General features: G+C 39.9%; 1 protein-coding gene across 2 annotated transcripts in view; it reads right to left on the bottom strand.

The window, feature by feature from the left end:
• Nucleotides 1–25,059, bottom strand: part of ptprn2 (protein tyrosine phosphatase receptor type N2) — a 146,903-nt gene that overhangs the window by 48,402 nt on the left and 73,442 nt on the right. For both annotated transcript variants that reach the window (XM_005912387.3, XM_014330314.2), the window contains exon 11: nt 8,906–8,970. In XM_005912387.3, the coding sequence (XP_005912449.1) occupies nt 8,906–8,970 (65 nt within the window). The remainder of the gene's footprint in view (nt 1–8,905; nt 8,971–25,059) is intronic.

The raw sequence follows: 25,059 nt of genomic DNA, 5'->3' as shown, positions 1-25,059 counted from the left end.
TCTCCTTTAGTAAGATCTAGGAGGGTAGTTGAGCGTAATCACCACCATATTGGGAATAAACTGTAGTGAAGCGGCAGGGCGTACAGTGATTATTGCTTCTTAAAATCTGCATCTGCGTGGATACCAATGTAAGAGTTGTAGGGGCATTTATCAGCTGAGGTCTCGATATAATTTTCAACTTTTTAGGTGGAAACAGTCAAAAGATACCAACAACAGTTTTAGAGTCTTTTGGTGGAGATTATTAATTCTGGTTCTTATTTAAAGGAGAAGAAACACAACTCTGTGGTGGTTATATTTTATTATTAATAACGTGCCCTATTCCTCCTGTGCTTCTAGTCTGTAGGAAACTGTCCAGGAGTAGGTACTGTCCATGCTCCTAAAGGTACTCTTTAGGAGCATGTTTTCCTTTGAGGTAACCGAATGTGCTCCAGTGATCAGATTTAGATAGATTTGCATCAGGGCATAATAAAAGAAATCAGGTTGTAAAAATAAGTAAAAATGAACTCGGATGAAGAATAAAACATACCATATTAAATTTTGATTAAATATATTTAGGAAAAAATAAGTCAAAAATACAGTAGCAGTGTGTGAAAAACTAAGTATAGTGGAACCCCCGACTTATGAAATTAATTCGTTCGCGAGGGTCTTTCGTAAGTCGAAAATTTTCATAAGTCGAAGCACCTATTGCACGTTTTGAGTGAGGCGAGGCTGAACGATAGGCTATAGGCTAATTGCTAACTAGAACAACAATACATCGTTCAAGTGGAACAGCGAAGCGCAAGTACGGAAGCCAAGGGGTTGTCACATGATTCAGAAGGCATTGTGGGCATTGTAAGCTCAGCCAAACAGAGCCAGCAGATTTCATTACTTGGGCATTTTGCCATAACACGGACAGAAATATTGCCGTTCAGCGCCTTCGTAACTTGAATTTTTCATGAAACAGGGTATTCGTAAGTCGGTGTTCCACTGTACACCCCATTATTTGATAGCTTTTAGCTTCTGGATGACTGTATTAGTCTCTTACATCATTTGGCCTCTTGCTTCTGTTCATTTGTTTATTCAAAGCATCCTTGTGGTCTCATCACATCATTTTTATTAGGTTGAGGTCTGGACTTCAACACACTGAAGTCATTGCAACAGCTTGATTCTTTATTTTTCAGTCGTTCTATTCTAGATTTGCTGCTGTTTGGACCAAGCATTAGCTGTTGGATAGATGTCCACACATTTGACTCAGAGGAGTTTATGTTGGACTCAATGACTCCAAGGTGTCAAGGTCCTGTAGCAGCAAACAAGTCAAAATCATAACCCCTCCACCACCGTGCTTTACAGTTTGTAAAGGTGTTTGTGGTGATATAAACACTAAACATGGGACTGTGCATTATGGCTGAACATCTTCATTTTGTTCTGATCTAGCAGCAAACTAACACAAATTTCAGATTTTATAGGGATGCTCACACTTGCTGATGATAAATTAATCAAGCGAATTTAATTAGCAGCACCAGTAATTCCTGTGAATGCAGTACTTTAAATTATTTTTCACACACTGCTTCTGCATTTGACTTGATTATTGTTAAATAAATAATGGCATGCCATAATATATAATGTGTCATTGTTCATCATCTAGGTAGTTTTTTACTTGTTTTATTACATGGTAAGGACACGACACATAAAACCTTAGAAATGAAAGAGGGCGTACTTTCTTTTTCTCTCAACTGCATGGGTTTTACGAGTATGATTATACGTTTTTTTATGTTCAGTGTATCCTCATATATGTAAACAGGTTTTTGTGTTTATTCAGGGCTGGCAAAAGTAGCAGACGTCACTGCACGGTGGTGAAAACGATGGCAGTATGATCTGTGAAAACGTAAGAAAATCAGTAAAATTTGTGAAATAAGGTGAATCACTCACACTCAAAGTACAAGTGCTGTAAAATTAATTAGTAGCACTCCATGAAAGAAACTGGAACTGAAACAGTGCCAGGGCTAACGGTTGTGAAGCAGCAGTGTTACTGAGTGAACAATTCCTAACAGTGTAAGGTTTTTCATGAGTGCATTTTTTCCCTTTAATTTTATCTAAACCCTCATAATACCTCCAAGGCCACCCCGACCTTGTTATTTCTCTTCCAAGAAGAGATGAGTACACCAGAAAAAAATCTCTTATTTAATACCTTACCTAAGGTGAAAGAATTGCCCTTCAACAAGCAGAGTAAAAATACCACTGTCAACTACACACAGTAACCGTGCCTCTCTTTAACAAAGGCAGCAGAACATAAAAGAAGTGAAAGGTAGGAGAGTAAATACTTTACATTCTGATACTCATTAAAAACAGACAAGTCTACCCTTACCCGAGGGAGAGCACACGTCATGATATAGAGAGAGGCAAATACCAAACTGCATGGCTTGGTATCAAAGGCATTTCTGCAGTCCAAAGGTCAGGTGATGGTAAAAGGTTGCCGGGAAACGGGGCTGCTGGACGGGCTTTCATCAGTGGGAGGCAGCTGGAGTCTCCAAAGAAGCAGTGCTACACGGGGCTGCAGGCTCAGTGGGGCTGCTCCGATATGACATTTCACATCCAGATCTGCCACAGTAATGGCATTTTAGCCACTTTTAAAACAGCCAGATTGGCCTTCCTGCACTGTTGAAATTTTTATAGGCAGCAATTTTTGATTGTTTGGGTTTATTACAGTCTCTAAAGAAGATAGGATAGGTTGTCAATGTAGAAAAAGGCAATTGAAGGCCAATGTGGAATTGATTGGCTGATGGAAAGACATACTTACAGGCCACACAATATGCACACTATACAAGACGTGCATAGGCACAGCATGTACTCCAAAGTGCAACTTAGCCACTCTCATTTCCCTGGAGGAGCTACAGTCATGCTTAAATAAGAATAAAAGATCCCAAAATTAACATAAAAATGTATTTTCCCCATCTTGTGATTTTTACAGCTCGAAAAACCAACGTGGGAAAATATGTTTTGAAGTAAAGCATATTCCCATGCCGTTACAAGATCAATTTGTAGAGCTCTTGTCACAGTTATTTATTTATTTCAGCCAGGGTATCTCTTCTCTCTGGTAGGAAATGGTCAGTGTAGTTTTCCTTTGAAGTCTCAGCTGAAATTATTTGTCCCATTCCCTCTGAGAAATTGCAGTCACTGCTGGTTGCACATGGTATTTGTTGTTAAGTGGAATGTGCTACAATATTCAAGCTTTGTTAGATTAAAGGAAAGCAAAATGCACTGATTTTCCTTCATATCAAAAAACATGGGAATAAATATTCATGTGGAAAGAGAGTTCCGCCAAAACAAAATGCAAATTTACAGTGATTATCTCTGAGCTAAGAAGTTATTGGAGCCAGTTGAGTGCATTAAGATGTAGTGTTTGCTGCTCAAGTTTCAGCTGTCTTGTATCTGGATGTAACAGTGATGCATTAAATCAAACGTCATTTATAAGACATGAAGATTAACACAAGACTTAAGTTACCCTGTAAGTGTGTAGATGCTAACTGCTGACCTGAACATGCTAACATGCTAACATGTTCATGTTATCCAGGCTACTTCGGTACTTGCAATCAATTTTAAATGAAAAAATGTCTTATGCATTACCATGTTACCTTTTGATAACCTAAAAAGTTTAAGTATTTACTCTGTATATTTTTCTGTATAATGCAGGGACCATCACCGAACTATTAACTAAGTGGTTAAGTATACATTGTCAGCACATGATGCTAATGCTAGCAAGCTAGCCAAGAGCTGGTAATTTTTTACGCACTAATGTTATATTTCCTGTTCTGTTGTCTTGCTGCCTTTACTAAAGTTCAGATTATTAGGCTAGTATGAGTGTTCAGAGTATATGTAAGCTAATAAAATAATAAAATAATATTTATTTATAGACTTGTGACTAGATAGTGGTAGGTCTGGTCTTAGACCCAGATAAATCGTAGGAAAGACTTGGAAATCTGTCAAAAACCTTTTTTTTTTTTAACAAAAAAAAAGACAAACAATATTGTTATTTTTAGGTAAATAAAAAACTTTTGTTTATACCCAAATTTGGGTATAACACTAGGCTTCTCTGATAAGCAAGAAATTAATCAAGCATAACATTCACTAAAACTAATTTTTCTGTTTAGGTATGCAAGCAAATAACTGTCATTTAATCTTAATTAAAAATTATAATTTTATTATTATTATTATTATTATTATTATTATTGTAGCTTTTTTGTGAAATAGCACTTTGGAAAATAAATCATGCAAAAATAACAATAATCATATTTTTGGAAGTAAAACTTTAATTATTTAAGATATTTAAAGCTTTTAAAGAGCTTGCATATACTAGTGGTTATGACAGAAACAAAAAAAAATAATTTTTGTTAAATAAAATATTTTGGTTAGAACCACTACAGTTAATTTAGGTCAGCTGTGGCACAAACCTTACATTTTGGGGTTGGCAAGCCAGTGCAAAAGTTGCAAAAGTTAGTTTAGTGTCATAAAATGTATTGATAAGAACAAATGACCTTCAAGACTGACAAGGTTGTGAAAGGTTTTGCAGGTTTGTGGTGCGATTTTCTGGTGGTTACACAGAGAAAGCTGCAAACATGCCGCCATGTCTGAATTATGATAAAGATAAGCTAAGTAGCCAATAAAAAAATGCCACTGTAAGCTATTTTGCCATTGTTAAGCTGAATTTCAGCACAAATTATGTTGCGTGATCAGTTGCAGTTCTTTTATTTTCCATTTCCTCAACTCCAAATGGATTGTTGTCTTTTAACACTAAATGTTTGAACACTATAACAATAATTTAAAGTTCCAGTCTATTGCTTAACTTGTATGATTAACTTGTAAGACTGTTTAATAGGGTTGCACGACTAGGTCCATATCTGACTAATGGTACTATTCAACCACACATTCAAAGAGATGTCGAAAATTTAAAAGAAAAAGACTGAAACTGAAACAACAACACAAACATGAATAATTTAAAATATTCAGCCGTGGCACAATAATCTATTTGTTAAGGAAAATTATAAATTAATTTAATGATAAAACTATCAAACCCATTCAAACTGATCAAAGAAGTTACATCGATGCTGCTGACTGGCCAAACTTGAACTCGAAATTACACATTCAGCTGTTAATGGTGACTATCCAAAGTATCATATAGTATTTTTCCTTTTTCTTTTCTTTTTTTTTTTTTTTACAGGAAGTCTGTCAGAAAATTCTCATGTAGCATTAATTATGGTTCAGGATATTGGAAGGAAAGCCTTCAAATCCATTGTGAGGGGTCATCATTACACGTGACCTTTCTCTGAAATGAGTTTTGCCTCTGTGCCTTAGCACTTATTCATTTCATTAGAAATATATCGTGGTCTCTCAGACATCATACGATGATGGCATTCTCCCGCTGGGCGTCTAGACTGACACGAGAGGATATAACCTCTTAATATCTACTTATTAAATAAAAACAAAATGGAAAAACATGTAAAAACACAGGTGCAAATAAAGAGTCAGACATCTGAAGAGTATGCAGAAAAAAAGTGCAGAATTGAGCCCTAAACAGTGGTGAGAGGTTGTGTAAGGCCACTTCATTAATACACCCCTTTACTGTAAAAAACACATAAACAACACACACATCCTCGGCGCAGAGACTCCCTGTCTGCCATATGTGATTTACATTTAGTGGTTGAATAATCAGTTGACACGTAGCTCAGGGAATTCTCTGCTTAATGAGCACCTCTTCACATAAGCAGTTTGCCAGAGTTATTTGGAACATGAGACCGCTGTCAAAATGTCAATGAATCTCAATTTAACTACCAACTTAATCACATGGGGATCATCTAATGCAGGCAGGATGAATGTGGAGCTACGTCCTTGGTGCGTTTTCTTATAAACACTGGCACAAGTAGAACAGAAAACTGGGAAAACATGATTAGAACGTTTCACATGTCATTAGGCATTAATTGCGAATGATTGTTTTGAGAAATTTCTAATTAAGCAGGTATACTGGGGATATTAAACTTTATTTAAGAAAATGTTGATATGGAGCCCTGTGCTGCATTTTTTCTCAGCTCCTCTTTGGATGGGTGTTAATTATGTCAGCTGTCAGAACTGTTATTTCCTCGCAATTTTTTAAAAAATATTATTTTTTTCTTGATGAAAGCTTCTGCATACTCGTATCATATGATGCGAACTCTTTAATTGCGATTTACGTTTTTGATCAGATCCTAATTGACTGAGAAATACTTCTTACAGGGAACCCTTAAAAAATCAACTAATGCCTGACAAGCAGTAAGATTTAGTCATCGTTCGCTCAATTTTTCAAAAGACTGGAAGTTACTATTTTCAAGCCTTAGATTTGTGTTTTGACCTTACATCTGGCAAGCAATCGCTTCTAAAAAACATTCTCAGCCTCCCTTTTATTCCCCTGCCTCTCCCTACTGGTACCAGTCATGCTGTGTCTACGGCTGTCAGCAAAAGCAACCCCTTTTCATGGTGTCTGGTCGCTGCCAGCTTTGGGTGTGACTCACCTCCTGCGCAGAGGAAGAAGATACGAGGAGGCGGGTGGTGATGGGGGGATGGATGGTCACACAGCTCTGTGTGCCTTCTAGGAACGATGATGTTAGCGGAGCCAGTACGTGGTACGATCTGTCTGGGTTTATTTTCTACACTTAGAGTAGTAAGAGTCTGAAAATAACGTGGATGTGTTCGCTCTGTATGGTTTCAGCGTGGCATGAATATAGACGGCGGAGTCGGTACGAGCTCGACCACGTCAACCGTGAATTTTTTTCCACTTTGCTTCTTTTCTTCCTTTCAGTTTTTCACACATTTACAGGCTCATAAATTGCTGTGAGGAAACCTCTATTTGCCTGTTGGGTTTTCACGAGCGTGCATCTCCCAATCGGGAAACAGCTGTTAATAAGAAAGATACTCAGAAAAGAATACACTTGCATACACTGTGCATACACTGTGTAAGAAAACCAAAGTAATCATTTTCTGCCCCCCGCCTTCCTTGGTAAGCCAACTTCTATGCGATCTATAATGCAGTAGATATTGCTCGGCCTATTGATTGATGTCTCCTTCCTCCACTTTGACATTTGCTTATCCTCGTCCGCATCTACTGCTATTGACGTTCGCGCTATCTGGACATCTTCCTAAGCTGTTTTGTCATTTGTCACCTCTTAAATAAAAACGGAGGCGGGTGGGAGTTGTCAGTGATAAGACTTAATGATACCAACCGCTGTGATGGGTTTATACAAGCTGAAGGAAAGAATATCGTGGGGACGAGTGGTACCGCTTAATTTTCAGCTCTATACCTCTTATGGTTTCACGGAGCAATTTTACCCAGCCTGTTTCTATTTCTGTCACTAATAAGCAGACTAAAGACGACCCTCTTTGCAACCTCCAGCACACATTCACTCATAACTGTGGTCAATTTAGTGCAAATTTACTGAAAGCGGGCTTTCGGTTTAACACCTTTTCAACTAATGTATTTGAAGGGCCCACTCCACAGGCTCTCCTGTCAAAAGCTACTATTTTCCCCAACTTACCCTCAACTCTCCACTTCCAGGATGCAAACTGGTGAGATCAACACATCCACATTAGAGCATCACTGATAAAACCCCCCCCCAAAAACACCCTCTGAGTGAGTTTTCAGGATTTATACTTTGCCAAATCACGATTTGTAGTAAATGCTGTGCTTCCTTTACGTGAATTTCAAACAGTCTAGCGCTGATTTTCTCCCCATGAGGTGGAAGACAGATCCTTCCTTTCCTCCCTCCCTCTTTCCATCCTTCCCTCCCTCACCCTGGCTCCTGCGGAGAGGCTATTATTGCAGCTAATTATCTACAAATAGGCCCAATATGACAAACACAGCCCTGTACCAGTGCTAGCCGAGTGCAGGAATCAGTCTAAGTGAGAATAAGAATAAAAAGGAGGTGAGGAGAGGCAGACAATGAATAGGACAAAAGTTACGGAGAAGAAAAAAAAATAGCAAAAAAAATAATAAAAAATGAATCAGACATAATTGAGATGAACATGATGAAGACACAATGTGGAATGAGATGAGAGAAATTGTGGTCCTAAAAAAGATATAAGTGGGAGGCAGATGGGCGAAGAAAGGCAGTGACACCAAAAGAGAGACAGCGCAGAGAGAGACTAACGCAGGAAAATGATCTTGTCTATACAGTGTGTTGTTGCCATTGGCAACTGTCCTGCTATGCACAGACCACATCCAGTTAACTCCCAGCATGCCTTATGATCAGGGCAGCTCAGGGGTCTGAGGCTGTCGGTCTCATTTTCATAGAGAAACTCATTTACCAGGCAAACATGGAGGGCTATGACACATCAATAGGTGCTTGATTAGATCCTTACCTTTGATACATATGAATATTTATCACTGTTGAGTAAATACACATTTGCTCTCCTTTCATCTGGATCATCCAGAGAGTCCTCCTGCTCTCCTCTTAATTTCTTCCAATGAATATGTCACAGGAGCTTCAGTGCTCCCTACAAAGTGACAGCACTCAAGATAATCTGGTTATTGTTGCTCAGAGACGTGATCAACACTCACTTTAAGTTTCATAAAATGCACTGGGGCTTTTGTCTTGGTTTTTTTTTTTCCATGGTGACAACAGCTCTTAGAGACCTAAAGGAAATGAGTAAGGGGGCAATAATCACTGGAGCGGGCTCAAAAAGATGTGTTTGGAATTCGTTGCTGCAAAAGATTAGTGTTTGGCTGCACAACTGAAGCTGCAGGTGTGATACGGATGCCAAGACAAGTTGAAATCAGAGTTATTCCTGTTTGATGAGCCCCAGCACAGAGAAGGCACACAATCACTTAAGCACACCCACTCTCTCACTCTCTTTTTAAACACACATAGCTGGATAGCAGATATTTTTAGTGAGTTTTACTTACATCACTAACTCCAGCCTCCACTATCTTCAGGCCCGTCTCCTTCTCCAGCTGCTGCTTCTGTTGGACTGCATGGGGAGACAAAAGCAGAGGAGGTGTTGAATATGAGCAGTGGATGACAAAGTAGCAGATTTTTCAGTTCCTGCAGCAGAACAAGTGGACAGTGAAAGTGAGAATGATGCAATGGATGTATCAGGCTGAGTCAGATGTCAAACTGGTCATAGAAAATGTACAGCCCACACATAGAGCCAGACAATCTTCATCGAGAGGGAAGGGAAAACAGTCTCTGGGGTAAGACAGCAGTAGCCAGCAGTCTATTGTGGTACTTTGGCAGGAATGAATTGTTAGTAGGCCTTTAACAGGTAACAACAAGTTAGGGTTAGGTAAAAGGTACATTTCCACACCTGAACTTTGGGATACTTTCCACGGTCTTTGGATTTCACATGTAGCACAGAGCACCATAAAGTGCATTGCAAACTATTGCATTGATGAAATACTTGATGTGGTTTAACATTGAATACAGCATGCAGGATGCACAACACCTAGTTTCTAGTGCTAAATGTACTGGAGTATTGGCTGTATTGTTATACAGTAAATTTACATTTATTTATATAGTGTCAAGTCACAACAAGTCGCCGCAAGACACCTTTTACAGCAAGGTAAAAACACCCTGAGGAAAAGAACCCCAGCAATCAAGTGACCCTCTTATAATTGAGCACTTTGCAACAGTGGGAAGGAAAAACTCCCTTTTAACAGGAAGAAACCTCTGGCAGAACTAGGGTCAAGGAGGGACGGCCATCTGCTTGGGGGTGAAGGGAAAAGAAAAAGTAGACCATAAGAAGAAAGGACAAAACACAGAGTTAGGGCCTGGTCATTGCTCTAAATATAGCTTAAAGGTTTTACAGTTTTACTACTGATTCAATCACTGCTGCCATCTTGGATTGCTAACTTGGAGTTAGTGGGTCTGCTGTGTCTCACGGAGTAGGAAATCCGAGTTGAGGGAGCATGAGACTGGACTTGGACACAGTAATTGTATAAGCTAATACTAATAGTTCCAGCATGCTAACAGTGATGTGCAATGATATTTAAGATTAATACAAAATGTGAACAGACATCCTGTTTATAATGATAGCACTCACCATGCAATGCCTCATTTGATTACTTGGTCTGTAGAGCTGTTATCTGCTGTGAGTCTATGATTTTTGGGAGGATATGGCAGCATAATGTAGCTGAAAGGCTTATGCATATTGCATGCACTGCATAAAATGAAGCTGTGGCATGCATAATGTTCAATATCCTATTTTGGTGTGTATGTTAACCATATAAAAGGCGGCACTTCTGGTTGTGCAAATCTGCATTGTTTTTAATGGCCACCAGGGGGCGACTCTTTAGATCAGAAAATTTGTTTGCATAGAAATCTGTGAGAAACTTTTTACTTGACATGTGATCTGTATAAATATTTTGGTCTTAATTGCTGGTTTCAGGTTTTCTTGCATGTTTGCAAGAAAACTGTTACGTGTGCATGTTTGAGGGCTACACTGTGTGAGAGCGAATGTGTCGTCAGGGGTCAAAATACTTAAGACAGGAAAACACAAACTGACAGGTGATGTCACTGAGGCAGTCTGTTATATACAGTCAGTGATGCTAACATTTGCTAATTGACGCACCTGTCGCACCATTTTTACACCACTGGGAAAACTCAATGATGATGATGTAACATGGTAGACTAACGTGCCTGTGTTAATTCAGCTCCATATTATTGTGTGAAGTTGCACTGGGTTGGGAGTGGTTTTGTGTGTGTGTGTCACATTTTTGGTGAGCCAATGGCTGGAATGGGGTTGGACTAATTAGAGGCAGGTGTACTTGATTGCACTGATACACTGGTCTACTTATAGCCCACACTACAAACACTGCTGTGTCGTTTTGTCTCTCTGTGCAGGCCAGGGCCTATTATATGCCACAGCCTAAAGGCAGCAGAGTTGCAGAGGCTGGAGTGACCACTGGCTATATGCTTGCAGGGTGGTGGGTCTCCAAGGACAACTTCTAACCCTGTTAAAGGCAACACGTGGAGTGCAACTGGCCGTGTGGCACAGCGGCCTCTGGCCTTGGGACTGTGTGTTTTTATACGATTCATAAATGGGACACTGGACTGTTTTATCTTTTATCTCTTGATATTTTTTTGTCAATAAATTATCTTTTAGAATTTTATTGACTGTCATCTTTTTGCCCACGACTGAGACGGTTGGTCAGACCTAGAATCTTTCTTTGGGTGTGTTACAATGACGCCAGACGTTTTTATGTATGTTACGTTTTTATTAAGTTTTCAATGCATCCATAGTCACACTAGAGCTGAAGTCAACTCTGTAATTTTTGAGAAACCCCAAATATAAAAGTAAAAATATCAAGGCTATCAGTTTTATAATGGGGAAAAGTGATGAACAGCTAGCAAGGCTAAAACGATTGTACCGCTATCCTCAAACATATCATGCCAGACCTACTGAAGATTATCAGACAGCACATGAAGTGCTTGTGGATTCGCAGCACACAATAACTTGAGCTCCTGCCTTTGTTCTTCCAGTAATTAATACACCACCCGAGTTTGATCCTCAGATCTACTGATCTAATCAAATATGGCATGCTATTTCCAAAGCTTTGTTCGCCAAGGATATTCTCATGCAAATCAAACTAAAGTGAGGCAATCTTAAATATCCATCATCCAAGATCACACGTTCTGCCGACTTTTTCCGCCTCCCTGTGCTTAACACCCCTTCCTCACTTTGATAGAAACATTTATATTGGAAAACAAAATCAAAGGGGACCTTAATAGATTATGCCAAATTATAGAGTGAAAGGGAAAATAGAGCATAATATTAATTGAGTTGGTTAGCATGTGAATGTGATTGGTAATGGGAGGGGGAAAGGAAAAAGAGTGCAGTTAAAGGGAGAAAGAGAACAGGTCCTTTAAATCCCATTTCCCCAGATGAAGGCTATGCAAATGACCCTGAAGAGCTGAACCCCACCTCACACTCCAAATTTGGCAAGGGCCTGTTTAATTAGTATTTTAATCTATCCCAGTGATTCCACTCAGTCCACAATGTATGCAGAATTCTATCTAATTAAGGACGCTACTTTTAGGATAATCATCCATCTCCCTGGCTCTTCCTCTGTCGCCTTTTCACTGTCTGGTTATTAAGGATCCTGCAAACATTGATCATCCTATCATCTCATCAACATGGCAGCGAAGGAGGCATCTTATATTTTAGTTGTCAGCCGGGGTTTTCTGAAAGATGGCTAAAAAGGAGCATAAAGAAGGCTGAGAGAGAGCCGGAAAGGTCAAATATACATTCAAAGTCTCTGAAGAAGAGTGCCACATAAAAGAAGACAAAAAGGAGGGGAAGAAAATCTCCTGCCATTAGTGAGAGGAGAAAAGTCTTCAGCTGGCATGTCTCCAAGATGGAACTCATTTTCATTTCATGCTGCCACCCCTGTATTTAGTCACAGACATATTGGCTCTCCATAGATAGCGACAGTACCTGCTCAGTCCCGGTGCTGTTTAGAAGGGGGGTAATGAGCAAGGTAATTGGGCCCAGCTGGGTGAGGGCGTAGGTGGCGGAGGGAGGTGAAGCTGCTTAAAGGTCATGCAGCGTTTTGGTCCTAATGAGGACCCCTCTGAGGGTCACAACACATCATGAGTCAAACTACGAAAGATTATCCAGGAATCAACACGTGTCACAGAGTCTGCAGCTCAAGGTTTGACTGACAAGCTGACATTAAGCGTCTTCCAATGAAACCAAAGAAGCCTGAAGGTCAGTATACTTGTGAATCAAAGCTAAAACCTCTCCAATCAATCTGAGGGGAAGGACAGTCCAACAACAGCCACTTTAAATATAAATACAATGTACTTGCCAAGCTAATTAGCTGGCACCTGGATGGATTTGGGCTGCAGAGAGAATCCAGCCAAGAGGTAGCTTGTTCTCTCGCCGACTGCACCAATAACAGCCAACCGGATCTCTTTCTGGTCACCCTATATTAACCTCCCACTGGAGCTCACTCTCTTTTTCTTTTTCTCAAAGATACACACACACGCTGATTTTGTAGACTTCAAATTAGCCACCAAATAGTCCTGACAGACTGTGGAAAAGAGATGTCAGGTCTCATTTCAGAGAGCCTCCTCCAGCCATTTTAATAGACATTGTCTGAGTCTATTTAGTCAGATCTCTAATACTGAGATCTGATCCCTGCTGTGCATTTGATCTTTTTGGTTTCCAAGTCATATTAGCCAAATCATCTCATGTTCTGCAGTTTTCATATGTGTTTGAATGTGCTCCATTTTCAAGTGGCTTTGAGAGAAATTATGTACAAGGACAATAGTTTCAAGAGAAAATATTAAAAAGACTAGAAATACTGAAAAAAGACTGAAATACTGGCTGCAAACCTTGTTTTCTGCCTTTTTCTTCAAACTCTGGTCACCAAACGGAGTAGCGTAGGATTTTCAGTACTATTCATTAGTATTGCAATATACAACTGAACAAAAAATGAAAAATGAATTGCAAGTTAGTGTACCAGTACTTCGTATGCACTCAGTTACCCTAAAAAAAATCCTATCAAAGGGAGCCCAAGTCTTGTCATGCAGTCACTTGAGGGTGGGAATTATGAAAGCAAGACACATCAAGATCAAGGCCCTGACTGACAGCAGAGATTAATGAGAAAGAAAATCAATCACCTTTTTGTGAACAAACCACAACCAACCACCAATGCAGAAAACCCACCAGCTAAAGAAAAGAGAAAGACAAACAAACAAGCAAACAAACTTTTGGCTTTTGCTGAAAATGGGGGGGTTAATAGCCTTCACCATGAAGGCATCCTGTGCTGGGAGAAGCTAGCTAATGCTAACAAGACTGAGCAAGGGAAGGAAACCAACTTGCTGCAAAAAAATGCTGTATCTGAGTCAGAGGCGTCAAGGCTGTGTGAAAATCTCAAAGAAGACAAAGAAAGAAAACAAAACTGTATTACACTATAGTATTATAGTAAGTCCAGATGCTGCAAATGACCCGTGTTACAACTTCTGTTGTATTTAATTTAAGATCTGCATAGTGTGGGTAGGGTGGGTATGTAGTTGGTGCAGCCAGTGCACAGCTTACAACTGATTGGCTTCATCCTGAGGTCTATCCGGTCTTTAAGTGATGACGTGTTGAATCCTGCTCCCGACCCAAATTACTCTGCGCTTAATAAGGTTCTTGTGTTTTTAACATGTTTTAATGCTTTGTATCTTGTTCTATTTAATCTCAACAAGCCCCTAAAAACAGTCTGTGATCACTGTCGGTCTCTCTCCGTTTTTATTGCCGCTATTCGTTTTAAAGCTCAGTTTTTAAAGCCTTAGGATGTAACTATCCGGTTGTTCAGTCTGACGTCACTAGTCGTGTCTGGACCTAAACTCCGCTGCAGGCCCATATATCAAACGATCACTATGGCAGAGTTGAAAAACTGTCTAAAGTCTTTCATCTTTAATAAAATGATCAGCGTTCTGCTCTACCAGGTGTAACAATTGAGTTTAACATCCAGGCATCCATGAAAACGGAATTTATGACATTTAACGGAGTTAGAAGTTAGCAGGAAGTTAGCTCGCTAGCTTCTATCTAAATACAATATAGCATGTCCTGACTGCAGGGTTTTGGAAACAAATTAAAACGTACAGCTCTGTTATCACTTCCAGCATAAATGAAGACAGAAAACTAAACAGCAGTGACGTTTGTAGGGTTACTGAAGTTGGGCTAGCTGGTATATAATGATGTGCTACGTGACTGCTAGCGACACAGCTATGTTAGCATAATATAAACAAGCTAACTTTTTCTCCACTCGATAAAAGTTAACGTGAGTGTTCTCGGTGGTCAGGAACAAATGTAATCGCCTGGCAGGATGCTGTAAAAGGACCAAACTTCAGCCAGGAGAACAACTGAGATAATCCATCCACAATACGAGGTTAGTCATTCATATACTGCTGCATGGGCTGGGCTGTAGTTACATCCTAAGGTTTTAAAAACTGAGCTTAAATAAATGATTAGCAGTAATAAAAGCCGAGGGAGGTCAACAGTGATCACTGACTGTTTTAGGAGCTTTTTGAGATTAAATAGAAGAAAATACATAACATTAAACATGTTAATAACACAAAAGCCATATTAAACGCAGACTACTTTAGGCCCGGAAGTAGGATTCGTCACATCATCACTTAACAATCGGATAGCCCAGCCTTGCAGCAGTATATTAATGACTAACCTCGTAGATGGATTATCTCAGTTGTTCTCCCGAATGAAGTTTGGTCCGTTTACAGCATCCCGACATGGGATTGCATTTGTCCCAAACCACTGAGTGGAAAAAAGTTAGCATTCATTCTCCACCTTCACTGTTTATATTATGCCAATAAAGCTGTGTAGCTAGCGATCATGTAGCACATCATTGTATACCAGCTAGTCCAACTTCAGTAACTCTACAAAAGTCACTGCTGTTTACTTTCCTGTCTTCATTTATGTTGGAAGTGATAGCAGAGCTGTACGTTTTAATTTTTTCCAGAAATCTCTCAGTCAGAACATGGTATGTCATGTTTAGGTGAACCTAGCGAGCTAACTTCCTGCTAACTCTGTTAAATTTAATAAATTCTGTTTTAATGGATGCCTGGATGTTAAACTTAACTGTTACACCTGATAGAGGAGCTGATCATTTTATTACAGATGAAAGAATTTAGACAGTTTTTAACTCTCAGTAATGCTGCAGTGATCGTTTGACTTTGGGACCTGCAGCGGAGTTTGGGCCCAGACACGGCTAATGACGTCAGACTTAACGACCGAATAAGAAGCTAAACCAAAATGACTGCCACCTGCAGCAAAAGAGCATTCACTTCCCCATCTCTCAACCAGCCACAGTGATGCTGATTTGTAACCTGCCACTGAAGGATTAAGTAGACCTGAACTGCCCTTCCTTTATTTTTGGAACAGTTTTCTCTTGTTTATGTTCACTTTCGTATTTTGGTTTGTTTCTATTAGTTAAGTTAGCTTAATTCATGTAGTGCTAATTTATATTTGTGCATCTCTAAGACTGCTGATGAATAAATACAGCTTTTATTGTATGTTAATAAGTTGCTTTTGTGGCTGCTTGGGGCTTGGGTAAATGGATGCTTTTCATGTTTTTGTCACGGCCCCCCTTGACAGGATGTAAGAGGCTGTCAAAAGTGCCTTCATCTGACAATACAACCCACAGAAGGACTGACGACATGTCAGATGACACTGTCTTGAAATTTTGTCTTGCCCTTTGATGTCCCTTTTTGCATAAAATGCCTGAAAATCACCGATCTGTGTAGCAGCCTTAGCTACTACTCTACAACTGTAATGTGGGTACGGGAAAGCAAAGGAAATTTTTAATTTTTGCGAGGGAGTAAAAGAAGGAGGATAAAGGAAGCTTTCCCAGTAAGGTAATAATTTTTCATTGTCCCACTGCTGAGTGGAAAACTCCACGCACCATATGGAACATGAAATCCGATCACAGCTGCAGTTAATAACAACTGCAGGTTAGTTTGGCTGTAAACTGAGACACCAGTTTTTCTGACATATTTGCTGTTCAAGAAGGGCTTTAAAAAAATACATGAAGTGTATTTGAAATTGTTTTAGTCTCCACATGAGAAGGAACATTTTCTATTTTCAGCATTGTCCTTGTCCTTGTAAGTATAATAAATAAGAGAGAAGGCCGCAGTTAAAATACACAAAGGTCAAAACTGAAGATGTTTCGCTAGAAAACTTGACACAACACAATGGATTTCATATAACGTGTCAAATTTGCTGGATTGTGTGGAAAATCCATTGAAAATTAGAGTTGGTTGTAAAAGTACTCTAGGACACGTGCTTTGATTTAAACCCTCGTGTTAAAAATCGCACAGTTCAGCTAAGTAAATAGAAAGAGTGAAGAAATGCTCAAATTAAAGTTGCCAAGGACTTGTTAAAGAAAAGGAAAAGGCCAACTCAATCAAAAGAATTGGTTCATTTTCTCGAAAACCACGCCGAAAGAAAGATATATATTAAGAAAAAAAAAGAGGCAAGCAAACATTTACGCTTGATTTTATGTGACCTTTAAATCTTTAAATTGCTCCGTAGCACATGTGCTCGACAAAAATTATCCAGTGGCGAGATTTAATTTGATTAAAACGTTGCTTTTCTACACCATATGCTGAAAACTGGAGCAATTGTGCTTCCTCATCATAGATTCTAATAGCGATTCAGAAATGATTATCATGAAGTCATCAGAGCTTAAAGTCATGAATATACATATATATATTCATTTTCCTGATTTACGACAGGGTTGTTATTGTTAGAAGCAATATAAATTCAGCATCAGGAGACAAATCACCCACTGGAGGCTGTAAGTATTTTGTATTTCAACACAGCACAGCAGCCGGCACTGTCACATGATCGTTATGTTGCCTCTTTGGCCAAATGGGGGTATACAGTTGACAAAATGCATATTTCACTAGCCCCTGATTGATCTGTTAATATTGAATAACATCCACAGCCGTTCCATCTATCTATCCGCCCTCCTCCCTCCTCTGTTCCTCAGGTCGTCCATATTCACCACTTCCATCACTCCATCCGTCACTCCAACCAAACAAAATGAAAGTGTTTATTGCAGGGGAGGGCTGACGCTCACGCCTCTCCACAGCCGTTAGCCTTATCAGCAGGCAATCGCTCCGATATTAAAGCTGCCATTCCGCCCATCACTTTCCCCCCGCACATATGATGACTGTCTCTACCTATCAGAGGTAGAGACTGAAGAAAGGAGGAGAGGGGTGGGAGGGAGAGGGAGGGGAGATGCACCTGATCCCCCTGACAGATAAGATGCATGGCAACCCATTTTTCAGTCAAAAACCTGGGCGGAGAAACAAAAACAATAATATTCCTTCATAGCTCGGTGTATGACGAGCCGTGGCGCTGATTTCCGTGCGGCAGCATATTCATTACACGTATCATATGTAACATGCATGTGACCCCTTTACATCGGTACGCAGATGCTTATCAAAATGTAAATCAGCTCACGGATATTGCTGTTGCGTTTAGAAAGCTTATTTGTTCATCCTGTCTCTCGCGCTCTCTATTTTTCTTCTTTTTTTTTAACCTTCTGTGAAATTTATCAAAGGGAATATTGCGCAGGAGACACAAACATCCTGTAAATAACTGAATAAATACGAGTATTTGAGCGCAGGCACAATTTCTCTTTAGAGAAACCCACAGAGAAACTCTGCTCTGCCTTTCCTCGTTCGTGAGTGCCGATTGTTATTCTTCTCCTCGGCTTATAAAAAATCAAGACGCCAAATCAAAGCACCTGCACCTCTGAGGAAAGCTACAAATGAAAGAGAGGAACAAGGCAGGAGAAGAAAAGAGTGCGTCGATAAAAACAAGACACTTTAATGCCACCGCTGAGTGACATTACGAGCTAACAGATTAACTCACGAGCGTTACATCAAAACTAAAACACAGAAAATCAAAGCAAGTGCGCTGAAGATCGCTGGGTCAAAAAACTGTAACGTAACACAGTAATCCCAGAGTAATTAAGTAAACGAAGTAGTTGACTTTTGCATTACTAAAAGCTGAATTAACATTACCAACTTCTAACTTTGCTCCACTTAAAAGTACGTCCAGAGTACATTTATTTTGTTGTGTGCATCCACTCTAGTCCGCACTTGTTTATTAACACTGTTGTAATTTTAACGTATTTTAATATAATTAAGTATAATTACTGACCTGCATCTGCCTAAAACTTGGGTCAGCAGCCTTCACTAACAAAAGAGCCATTTCTGACCTAAAGAATCTGAATGAAACCATCACTTCACATAGAAACAGAGTCTATTAAACATAAGTTAGCTGATCAACATTACTAATAGATGCAAAGAATAAAGATTTTAGTACATTGTTTGGAGCTTTAACTTTGCAATTTCATTACAATAATATGATTTTTTTGTGGAATTTAGAAAATCGTGGAACATAAATGTCTAAAACATTTTACTTTCCATTGCCTCAAAGCAACAAGCTCAAAGCTCGAACCCACTGGCCCACTTGGGCCCAAGTGTGACGTTAGATTGAATAAGTGGAAGAAAATGAATGAATGGATAGCATACAGTGGTCCCTCGTTTACTGAGGGAGTTACGTTCCAAAAATAACCCGCGATAGGTGAAATCCGCGAAGTAGCCAGCTGTATTTTTAAAAAAAAAATTATTTTAGATGTTTTAAGGCTGTAAAACTCCTCACTCTTCTTTAAACTCTCAAAGTTCAAACCTTCGTAGAAAAATAAGTCCAGTATTGTATAATGAAACCCGCGGTTGCCTTAGACCACAGGTGTCGAACTCCAGGCCTCGAGGGCCAGTGTCCTGCAGGTTTTAGATGTGTCCTTGATCCAACACAGCTGATTTAAATGGCTAAATTACCTCCTCAAAATGTCTTGAAGTTCTCCAGAGGCCTGGTAATGAACTGATCACTTGATTCAGGTGTGTTGACCCAGGGTGATATCTAAAACCTGCAGGACACTGGCCCTCGAGGCCTGGAGTTCGACACCCCTGCCTTAGACGGTGCAAAACATTTCATTGACACTGTTGTGTTTGTTGGGGAGAAAACTTACAAACATACAGTGCAGCACTTCAGCGTGACGCTGCTACCGATCCAAGATTTATGTCAATTTGACAAGCGGAACGCATTCTGTACTGTACAGGAGACACGGCACGAGATTGATTGATTGACAGTGGTCTACAGGCAATCAGGATGCAGAACACAATGTGCTGAAAAAAAAAAGAGAAAAAAAATGGAAAATTGCACCAAAGAAAATCAGCGAAACAGCGAGGCCGCGAAAGGTGAACTGCGTTATAGCGAGGGACCACTGTACCTTCAAAATTTGTACTGCCAGGAGAAAATATCTAAGAGCAAGTATAGTCTTACTTTGAAGCAGAGTAGCCATGAAGCTACGAAGGACACTTTGAGTCCTGCCTTTGTCTGGCTGAATCAAATTAAAAGGACCCCAATAGAAACATAACCAAAACATATAGCAACTGAGTAATGCCAGAGTTGAACTGATGTCCTTGATTTGCTGTCTGGTTGTGCTCTCTTTCATCCCCAGATGGATACTTTTTAGCAAATGGAGCATGAATCTAAATGTAGATTTACAGTGAATATGAACCGATATATACCATACACATTGTTATAGTTGGAAATAAAACAATGAACATGTAAATATTAAAAAACGAACTATTTTTCATATTCAGATTTATATTTATTCTTTTTTTTATTTGGTTAAAGCCACGAGCAGCTAACTTTGATCTTTGCCGTAAAATGTTGTAATTACTTCTCTTGTATAATCAAAAAAATAAACAATCAACTAAGTCTTGTAAAACTGTTTACAATGTGTTAAGAAGCAGCTTGTAATCAGAATATTACAATTGACTTTTAAGTTCATCAACTTTTAGGACTGTTTATCAATTCAGCCAACTTTTGGACGTTTACAGTGTACCTTTTTTTCCCCAGTTTTAATCAAAGACTTGATTAATTGTTCAGTTTATTAAAAACATTGAAATCAGACTTTCCAAGAACCAAGATGTCTTCAAACTGCTTGTTTAGTCAGACAATCATAAAAACATGAAATGATTAATCCCATTATTCTGGCGATCAGCAGGAAAGCAAAAATCTTTGTCGGATGCTTTTCAAATGTGAATATCTGTTGATTTTTTAATTTCATCATTTTATGAACCAAACACATAAGAGAGATTCGGAATCATCGAAAACATGTGAAAGGAGAATTTTTATTTAATGTAAGGCATTTATTTATTTATTAAAAGTATTATTAAATTTTCAAACAGACTCACTCTATCCACTCACTCTAACACTATGATCCAAATAATGATCATATAGACTACTAACACTAAATAATATAGCAGATAATCCCTCAGACGTAAATATGGAGTTACACAGAGCTGAAAAGAAAAATCTTCCTACCAAGCAAACCCAACATGGCGATACCTATGACATCATTAAACTCTAATGTCCAATAAGGAGTGCCAATCATATACCACCATGCCTGTCACATGGTAGGACCATACTGTTACTAGCAGGGGTCCTGGCTCGCTTCGCTGTTTATTCACCCCGATCGATCACTTCCTGCGGATAAGCCAACAGTGCTCCTAAACAAACCAACTGCTGTTATTCAGCCTAAACCAACACACCGGGAACCTTTGATATCTAGCTGAATTCAGCTCATGAACTCTGCCGCAAAATATTGCAAATCACGGAAAACCAAAGCCGAAGTCAAACCCTGTTTTCCGGTTAACACATTGCAGGTAATGTTAATAAAGGAAATGTAGTTTGCTGCCTGTTTTCAGTCGTGCAATCAGCAGGCACTTTGTGTCTGCTACGGACCCTGCTGCGGCCTTTGCTATCAAATACTCTACAGGCCCTTTCCTTTTTACAAACTGAGCACATGACACCTTTATAATTGCATCCACTCTTATTAGAGACCCTTTTCAAAGATGGTTGAATAATACACCGAGATGAGTGCAGATGTATGAGCGCCCACAGACACGCTTAAACACAAATACACACTATCTGTTTCTTTGCCGGCTGGTTGATTAATAGATTGTGGCTGCTCTGACACTCTGTGTAGAATAGGCATTTTGCCTTTGATAGGTGCTGACATCAATTCTTCACGGACTGCAGGAGACCAGCGAACAGAAGCAGTACTGGCAAATGACTTGGATGGCAGACACCTCCAGATGTGGGAGAAACCCCACGGATGTCACTCCGCATTCTCCTTGGGTACACGTTTAGATCGTTTACGCCGCCTTTCAGAAATGACAATCTGCAGATGTGTGACATATGCGATGCAAATCACATCTGACAATCACTCAAAAACAGCCGATAGGTTTGTGGATCACAGTGAGCGATGTGGTAAACAATGCGCATCTGAAGCAATCATGGTCATCAGAAGTCCAGCCTGCTTCAGAGCCACGCTGCTGAATCTTTGGGTGACCTTTTCCAAAAGCACAAGCTGGCAACCCTTCTGCATAAAAACCATTTACTGCGATCTTTAGGGAAACCTCAACAACTGAATAGTGTTTACACATCTAGCGCCAGACTGCTCCCGATATAGAGCACTGCATATACTCATGCAATATGTGACATACAGCTAAAAGCTGGAGGATTACTAGGAGCTCTTTTCTGGGGTTAAAAAATCCAAATGATTAAATGATGCTTGATGTATTTCCTCGGATGCTTATGTGATACAAGATGAAAACATCTGGAAGGCTGCCACTGTCTGAAGGGAGCCTACTGGGGAAATGCTTATTGGAGGAAAGAATGGTGAAGCTGACACACACACACGCACGCACAGACTGACGAACTCGCTCCTTCCCCAGCTTCCCCACTGAGGGAACTCTGACAGAGGCAGCCCTACCTGTCACTGTGGCAGCAATTATCCTGCAGGCTCTCTCCACGGACTGTCTCCTGCAGGTCTCCACATTACTAACCACATCACTGAGCACACACACTTATTGAGTATGCACACTGACGCACAGGAGGGCACACTGCACACCCACGAGTACACATACTGTACATATTCACACACACACACACACGCACATATGGCTGTATGTGCGGTTGTGCTTTTCATCCACAATTCGCTCTGCACAGGCTAATGGCTCGAACGAATCGTAATGATGTGTTGGCGCAGACATCCTGCTCAAGCCAGGAGAAACACACAACATTGTGTGGATGTGAGTGCTCATGCAAGCATGTGCACATATCTCTTATGGGTTCTGCTAAAGATAAACATATTATCAAAGGTGAGACGGGTAAGAAGTCTGCAAATACACACATAGATGAGAAAAACTAACAAAATAAGTAAATACGCTCAAGCCATCATAAGGTTTAAAAATGAGGGGTGGAATTAATATCAGACCAGGATATAAGCTCTAGTGAGTCAAGAAATAATTCGTGGATATTGGAAGAGGGGTAAACAGACATGCTCAAGAGAGCAGGGTGTCCATTTTGGCTGCAGGGAGGTCTTCTGGAGGAAGCTTGTTTCACGCCGGTTCACTGGAGCTCAAATGCAGAGCTCAGTCTGAGTTTGAGAAACAGGTTGACTGTACAGAGCTGTGAAGGGTGATTTCAGCGAAAGGGAAGGGAAAAAAAGGAACGTAATGTGACCTCATTACTGTAGATTTGTTCCGACTGTCATTAGGAATCACAAACGCCATCACTCAAGTCAGCAGTATGAAGGAGAGGATGGTGGAGGGGGTGGAGTGAGCAGGGGTGGGCGGATGGGTTGATAGTAATCAAGTGGATTCAATCTTAAAACAAGATCTATCATCAAACAATCTATAGATGACAGTGAACATCAACACATGTGGTACGATCGCCCAGGCGAACGCATGTGGCCCAAGGAAGCAGATGCGTGAGCAATAAAGGACAATTAACACCACGACCATGACACATTAAACCGCATTATTACGCTTGAGCCACTAGAAGATGATGCCCAGCTGCTCAGGCGCAAGAAACCTGGGTTATTTACAAATGAAGGAAATATTACAGTGATGTGCACTTTATTTAATGTTAAACTGTCCTCATAAAAAGGACAGTAGCTCAATTATCCACTGGCAACAAAAAACAACGTTATTATAGAGGAGCAAAGTCCACTAGATGAGGGGTCAGGTTGTGTTATAGATTTGTTTGTGCTAATCTATAGATACACAACTGTTTCCTACACATAACCAAGTGGCTATTGTAACTTGATTAACTGTAACTGAAACCATGAGCTCCAAGCAGCTTCCTTTTTATGCTTTAAGATAAATAAACACGTACTCACTGTTGTTACTCGCTGTGGTGAAAGCGCGGTGGTTCTAGCTCCTTTGGAGTGACACTGAAGCATACAGGGTTAATGCATAAAGAGCTATATTTTGAGCTAAACCCAACTCTTTTCCTAAAGCTAACCGATCAGCTCGTGTCAAAGAAAAGGCAAAAAGCATGCGAAGAAGAAACGAATCAGTGGGTGAAAAACACAAATCTCCTAACCACAACACACCAGAATCTCCAGGCTGAGAAAAAAGATTTATCGCCACCCGGCCTGCCCTCCTTATATGGACTTCAGTGCTCTTTAAAACAGGGCCATTAACTCACAGAGTCCAATGCTGCCCCGGCAACTCCATGAGAACATAGAAAAACAAAAGAGAAGCTACAGGACCACTTAAAATGAGCAACTTTGGATTTCTAAGCTGTGTCCAAAATTACTCTCTTTAATTAATTTACTTCTTTTTAAGGCTAAAGTCACACTAGGAAATTTGCTGGATGATCAAAATGATTACAACAGTGTTCAATCAACTCGTGATCTCTGATCCCTTTGAAATTCATGCTTCAAAGACGAGAACTAGGTGCCATCTTCAAACCAACTTTGATCCATCAAGACAGTTAAATAAACTCTGCTATCAGTTTTTGATTGGATAGAGTGAGGTTTGCAATAACATGCAATCTGTTTGTGATAATAATGCAGTTAATTGTGATAAATGTTAAATATGTTGCTATTTACACCTGAAGTGTAACGCTGTACCAGAGATAGAGCAGACAGCCACCGGTGGACTGTGAAGAATCCACACATCAGGCTCAACCGTCTCTCAGCCACACACTTATAAACTATAAACTATAAATTTATAAACAACAGAGATAGCTAGACTAGTTGTAATCATCACAGCTATGACTGATTGCAACATATTGGCAGTCTGTCTGCGTTTATAGATTAAATTAGATCGCGGTTAATTGCAGACCTCCGTCAGCCTGTCTGAGAGTGACTGCCTGGAGTCTAAGTCAGACCAATAGAGGTTGTGTCCCATCAGGCAAACTGTGAAATCGCCTTGTAACGAAAAGTGGTCGCTCATAGATTGAGCGTGCAGCACTCTCATCATCTGGGCCACCAGTTGACAACTACTTGCAACTAACCAGATAGCAATAAAATGAAATTAAATAAAATCATTCAAAAATTCAGTGCAATCACTCATTAACTACCAGCTTTTCCTGGTTGCATGGAGGTTGCTATCTTATTTTTATTCTAGTGTAATCGAGGTCTACCACACCCCTATTTTGAGGTGAGCATTA

This window comes from Haplochromis burtoni, unplaced genomic scaffold (genome assembly GCF_018398535.1).
Source record: "Haplochromis burtoni strain Fernald_Lab_line unplaced genomic scaffold, NCSU_Asbu1 Contig_1, whole genome shotgun sequence".
In the NCBI taxonomy this organism is placed as follows: domain Eukaryota; kingdom Metazoa; phylum Chordata; class Actinopteri; order Cichliformes; family Cichlidae; genus Haplochromis; species Haplochromis burtoni.
Note: the sequence above shows the minus strand (reverse complement) of the source record. Positions and strands in the feature narration are given on the sequence as shown.